This window comes from Spermophilus citellus (genome assembly GCF_964194105.1).
Source record: "Spermophilus citellus genome assembly, chromosome: 9".
Classification (NCBI taxonomy): domain Eukaryota; kingdom Metazoa; phylum Chordata; class Mammalia; order Rodentia; family Sciuridae; genus Spermophilus; species Spermophilus citellus.
In genome coordinates this window covers 83,458,333-83,464,646 of record NC_138191.1, presented here as the reverse complement: position 1 = coordinate 83,464,646, position 6,314 = coordinate 83,458,333, and the positions used below count along the sequence as shown (strand labels likewise).

The following is a 6,314-nucleotide window of genomic DNA, read 5'->3' as shown; positions in this document are numbered from 1 at the left end:
ACCTGGCTTCAATTCCTAGGTCTATTGCTTGCTAGTTCTTTGACATTTATCAGTGTCCCCAACTGCAAAACAGGCATTAACAGTACCCATCTCATGGGGTTGTGAGGATTAAAGAATATAGTGTAGAACATGGAGAAAGATTACAGCAATGTTTTCTAGAGTGTAGAAACATTGGCATGTTGACTGTTAATATTTGGCATCTTAAAATGTTTATTCTTATTTTTATTAAGCATTATCTGTAATATTAAAAAATGTGTCCTTTTCAAAGGTTAGTATTTGCCACTCAAATCCTTAGTAATCCCTTTGTTCATCTATAAAGGGCAACAACGAATGCGATAGTTTTCAAGGAAAATTCTGGAAAATAGCCAAGTTTGAGTATTTTCTTTTAGAAATAGAGTTACTATATTAAGGGCTTTAGTTAAGAATTTTTTTTATAGATTTCATAAAAACCAATGTGGTAGAGTCACTTAGGTAATTTCTAGTAGTTGAGAATAATTGCTAAGAAAGTGAATGGGGAAAACCTTAAACAATTGATTATTTGAAAACAAGTCACTAAACAAATTTTCTAAGCTCAAAACTGTCTCTGTGTATACTACTATGAAATAGATGTTTACAAGTCCTTCCCAACAGTGTGCTGCTTCCCATTATAGAGAATTATGTGTTTCTATTCAGAAATTGTTCAATAGTTATTTGTTCAATAATAGTGTGAAAAAAATTCACAAGATAAAGAGCATCTCTTTCACCTCCCCCACACTGGAAAAAAAAAAGCTTACCAAAGATACGTGTATTTATGTATTCCCTCCAAAAATTTTATCCCAATGCAATTATTTCTAAAGCTCTCTTCTGCAGAAAATTTTCAAATCCCACCCATTCCCCCCTCCAACCCCCATCTTCCTCCTCATTCTCTATAGTCAATATTTCCTGAGCAAAGACTTTTGAGGCAACAGCACACTGAGGTTTGCTTTGCATCTGCTTCCTCTGAGACAGCAACGCAGTGAGAATGTTCTTCAAGATGTTCTGGGTATCAGTCCAGGGAAGGTTTTGGATACAAAACAGCTTTGTCCTGCAGGGACCTCCTTCAACCCCTCCCTCTCCCAGTAGCTAATTCAAGAGGGCAGAGGCATTCATGTGTGAAGTTCTTATTAGAAACCTTTAACAGATGTGGTTTAAATTTTAATGCAATGATCACTTTTCTGTTGAGAAAGAAATTCTTACAGCCAGTTGCATACACGAAAAGCTTTATTAAGTCAAGGAATTTTTGCACACTTTTAAAATTGCTATGTAGTTTATCTGAACATTTGTAAATGACAATCAGCACATCTTTGAGGAGCAAGTTTCACTTTTACAATTTTCTCTGTTCCCAGTCTCAATGTTCAACTACAGAATGTTCATTTTTTCATGTTCAGTATATCCAGACTCACAGCAATTTGCCAAGGCTTTTGTTGCAAAACACATTTCTTAATGATTATATACACAATGGAAAGATATGATTAGGCATTTACGGGACTTGGAATGTTTACAAATAATACACAATAACAGTTACAACAGTTACAGTCTTAATTTTAATAAGTGGTGCTTCTTTTTATTTTTCCCTCCTCCTGCTCAAGTACCAATGCTTTCATAATTGAATTCTCTTGCCTGGGAAAAATAAAAGTTATCAACTTGTGTACATTTATTGATGTCTAGTTGTTACAGTCCAGGTCACAGCACAGAAATCAATGATGCACATGGGACACATTACACTGGGATTAGTCCATGTTTTCTGCACACTACAGGATAAGAAGGTTAGGCTGCGGAGGTCGGGGCTCACATGACCATGTACTTGTCAAGCATCTTCTCGATGGCCCGGGTCATTCGGGATTTCTTCTCCAGGCAGGTAGTGGGCTTGTTGTTGTGGTACAGAAGCATGCGGAACAGCTCTTGGACATTGATGTCTTCCTTGGCCGAGGTCTCCATGAAGGCGCAATTCCACTCCTGCGCGCAGGCAGCACCATCCGCCAGGGCCAGCTCTCTGGGGCTTTCATCATTTCTGTTGCCCACCAGCACAATAGGGAACTTATGCAGGTTGCTTCCTTTGATCTCGCGGATCAGCTCATAGAAGGGCTTCAACTCCTCGAGGGTTTCCTTCCTGGTGACTGAGTAGACCAAGATAAAGGCATGGCCCCTGGCAATGGCCATGCGCTTCAGACCAGGATAGCGCTGGCCGCCGGTGGCATCGGTGATTTGCAGCACGCCCATGCGGCGCTGGCCGCCCACTAGCTGGCGATAGGTATCTTCAATCGTCGGCAAATATGAATCGCGAAAGGTGCCGCGCACCCACCTCTGTACCAAGGTGCTCTTGCCCACTCCAGCAGAGCCGACTACCACCACACGGAAATCTTTGACCTTTCGGTGTGGCAGAAAGATGCGAATTATCAGCAGGGCGGGCAGAAGCTGCAGGCGCTGCAGCACACGTTCCTTGAAGCCAAAGCAGGAATTGCCCATTGTTGCAACTTAGCCGCTGGTGGGAGAAGCCTATGAAGGGGCAGGGGAGGGTGGGGAAGAGAGAAGTGGAGGGGGGGAGCGAGGGGGGAGAGAGAGAGAGAGAGAGAGAGAGAGAGAGAGAGAGAGATAGATGAGTGTCAGAAAGTCTAATCAGCTGCTCCACTGGGACCCTGGGGAAGGTTCACTCTGCCGTTTTGCACTCAGAAGTGCTCACTGCAGGAAGAAAATTCTCAGTCCTGTTTGGGGGGGGGGGTAAACAAACACATTATAAACGGGGGACTTGGGTTGGTGTGGGCTGTCGGACCTGCAAGGAATATATAGCGGACCTATTTTGCACCTAAAGTGCAAAGATCTAGCTTTTGTTTTCTCCTTAAATTGTTTTACTTAATCCTTACCGTAGCTTTTGGAGAAACACTCAAACCTCAATTCCTCGACTGTAGGTGGAGCTGAGACAGCCGTGAAATATGCAGGTGACCGCTAGCATTCAGACCACTGCAAAGTGAAGTGCGCAGAGTCCAGCGAGGTACCTGGAGAGGCGCGCACACACCGCGAGGTCAGGTAGACCCCAGTGCGCCGTACTCACGGGTCAGAGAAAACGCATGACGCCTTACTTTTCCGGTGGCCGGCCACACGCTCTCACACCCATTTTAATTCTCTCTCCCACTACACTACGCCACTCTCACTAGAGTCTGTAACAATGAACACTTGTTAAGTCTTTGGTAAACGCGCCAGCATACTTATTTATCAAACCTTTCTTCTGTTTTAAAAATTGCTAGTTTCTCATTGCCAAATATGAGTGACACCAATCAGTCCAGTCAAGATGCGCCATCCAGGGTACGGTCGGTAGGAGGGCTGAAAGGGGTCGACCGGGACCTTGGGAGCTCGCAGAGGTCTGAAAGCCCAGTTTGGTACATTCCCAATCGTTACAAAGGACATCTACGGATTGTGCCCACTCCCGAGACAACTCGCCAACTGATTACTACCCAGCAACAACCCAGGCTGGTTTGCCCGAAACACTTTACCTCCGAGTCCCCCCCGCAAAAGCCCCGCAAAAAAAAAAAAAAAAAAGGAAAAAGGCGGAAAATACTTTACCTCTCCCCCAAGGTTCCGACCAAGCAAGCTAGAGACAAATTTGCTCCTCAAGGAGGCGGATGCAGCAATCAGTTGGGTGCTCAGAGAAGCCCCGGAGAACCAGTGGTCCTGGTGGCTCCAGGAAAACACTGGAACAACTGTTGGATTCGGACGGAGCTTTGTACTAAAGCCAGAGGGGGCATAGGCTGGGAGGGTCCATTTGGCATACCGTGCTGGGGGGTGGAAACAGGAATGTGAGGGGCTAACTGAGCGGAGAGTCTCCGCAGCGTCCCCTACACCTGAATGGCTCATCCCATAGTTCACAGCGAGGCGTCAGTCAGCTTCTGTCAGCTTTCCGGTGTTGAGGGGTCTCTATCATGGGGGAGGGGTCTGGAATAATTATGCATCAGATTTGAGGCCAGTTAAATTCCTTTTCACATGGTCCCTTCCATAAAGGATTTATAAATTAAAAAAATACTAATGAAATCAAAGTACTGCATGGAAAGACAATGCGTTCTTGAATTAAAAGACTCAATTTAGTTCAGATGTCGATTCTAAATTCATCTATAGGTTTAATGCAATTCTTGTCCAAATTCTCTGTGGGTCCTTTGTAGATGAGCTTTTTCTAAAATTTACGTGATAAGGTTCAGTGCCTAGAATGATTAAAATACCTTGGAAAAAAGACGTAGGAACTATCACGGTATGTGACACTAAAGCTTACACTGTGTTAATAATCACGACGGTAATATTAGTGGAGGGATTCACAGATCAATAATACAGAAGGCCCATAAAGAATTGGTTGGTCCATTCAAATATGTCTAACTTTCCACCAAGGTTGAAAGGCAATTCAATGCAGGAAGCAAGGAACCATAAGCAAGTGGTGCTTGGGAAATTGGACACCCATAGACAGAAAACGAAAAGAAAGAACCAAATAAAACCTAATCAACGAAACAAAACACCCTAAACGCTAAGTCATAACCACCCTAAATCCCAAACATAGTCTCTTACGCAAAAATTAACTAACTTGAAGTGAATAATGGATTCAAATGCAACGTGTAATGCTCACAACTGTTAGGGAAAAGAAGAAACAGAAAATCTTTGGTATCTAAGGCTGGACAGAAAATTTTTAGTTTTAAAACCAGTGGCATGTTCCAAATATTTTAAAATAAATTAGATTTCCCCAAATTAAAAACTTTTGCTATGTAAAAGACTGCAAACATACCGAAAAGGAAAGGTATATACTAGGAAAAAATATTTCCAAGCCATACATTTGGCACAGGACCGGTATCTAGAGTGAATAAAGAACTCCTAAAACTCAAAATTTAAAAAAAAAAATCCAACTAGATATTTCACTGAAGATAGACAGATGACAGAAAACTGTATGAGAAGCTTTTCAACATCATTAACCATTGCAGAAATGTGACTTAAAACACCAGACCCTTCTGCGCGGTCGCCTCTACTACAGCCACGGAACTAGGAGTGGATGGTGGCCCGCGAGGATCATCGCAGACAACGTGGAGGCCTTTTCCGAGTTAGGCAAGTGCTACATGCAGCGGCTGCAGCAGGGCGACTGGGCGGCAGGGCGGCAGGCACAGCAGCTGCGGGGCAAGGCGGTGGCGGTTACGCGCGCGGCAGCTGCAGCGGCGGCTGCAAGGATGGGGGGTGGGGGTGGCAGCGCCGCGTGCAGCAGCCACTGGGGGCTGCGTCTCCGCTGCAGGTGCAGAGGACCGTAGCGGAATTGCCGCGTGCGGCCGCGCGTGGGTGGCAGAGGTGGGTTGTCGTGTGCCGCAGTGAGCGGTGTAACCGGTGGGGTGGTGGTCGCGCGGCAATGGCAGGATCCCGAGTTTCCCTCCGGTTTCCTGGAAGGTGGCCGACCGCCAACCTAGGGGCTGCAGAAACTGCAGAGGCAGAAGCTTGGAGGCTCCAGCACGTCCCTCTTCCTCTCAGCCTGAGCCAAGAGAAGCCAGGCGACCCCGGAAGGCTGAAGGGGGTTTGCCGCCTGAGAATGGAAATTCTCTTTACCAGGATACCAATGGTGCAAACATTTAGGAGCACAAAGTTATCATTGCTCGGTTGGATATTGCAAAGAAAACTACCATCCTTTATCAATTTTCTATGAATGAAATTGTATATGCAGCCTCTACAATAGGAAATAAGTAGAAGAGATCGTGATTAAATAATACATATTTTCTAACGTGGGATATTGGTGGCCAAGAATCTCTTCCTTCTTCCTGAAACACATTAACAAGGAAAGTACACACCCAGGAAGAGAATTCTATGACTAGACAACTGTACAATATGTTAGGGCATGAGGACTACGGAAAGCCTGATTGCTGATTTTTTTGATTACAAACAAGATGTATGACTAAATCTGCCAGATTTTGAAGATAACTTCTATTGACCAGTGGCAAATCCAGGCATGCTCTGCTCTTAATGGTGAGGGATTATGCCAAGGACTTGAATGGATGATGTCACGATTTAAGATTAGATGATTTTTATGATGGCTTCTCATAGATTTTGCATAAACAAAGTGCTGGACTAAACCTGAAAGCTGCAAAAATTAATGTTTTAGATACATTTATAAGGTGATTTAATTTTTTTTCTATAAGAAGAAAAATTCAAGCCACTTATTTGAAAACAAAGATGAAGTCTCACCTTCCAATTTGTTTTCTCCTTAGTTTCTTCCAAAGTACATTGTTAAAGCTGTGATTGACATTTTTCCCTGTAGTGAGTCCTCTAGGACCTTGTAGAGCCTGTGG

At 44.1% G+C, this 6,314-nt stretch overlaps 1 protein-coding gene across 1 annotated transcript; it reads right to left on the bottom strand.

Moving 5' to 3' along the window:
* Positions 1 to 1,619: 1,619 nt before the first annotated feature.
* DIRAS3 (DIRAS family GTPase 3) lies at positions 1,620 to 2,484 on the bottom strand (the record flags this gene model as incomplete). The annotated part of the gene is made up of 1 exon (XM_081306682.1): positions 1,620 to 2,484. The coding sequence occupies one exon, from the start codon at positions 2,482 to 2,484 to the stop codon at positions 1,807 to 1,809; it is 678 nt and encodes a 225-aa protein (XP_081162808.1). The 3' UTR covers positions 1,620 to 1,806.
* Between the last annotated feature and the right edge of the window lie 3,830 nt (positions 2,485 to 6,314).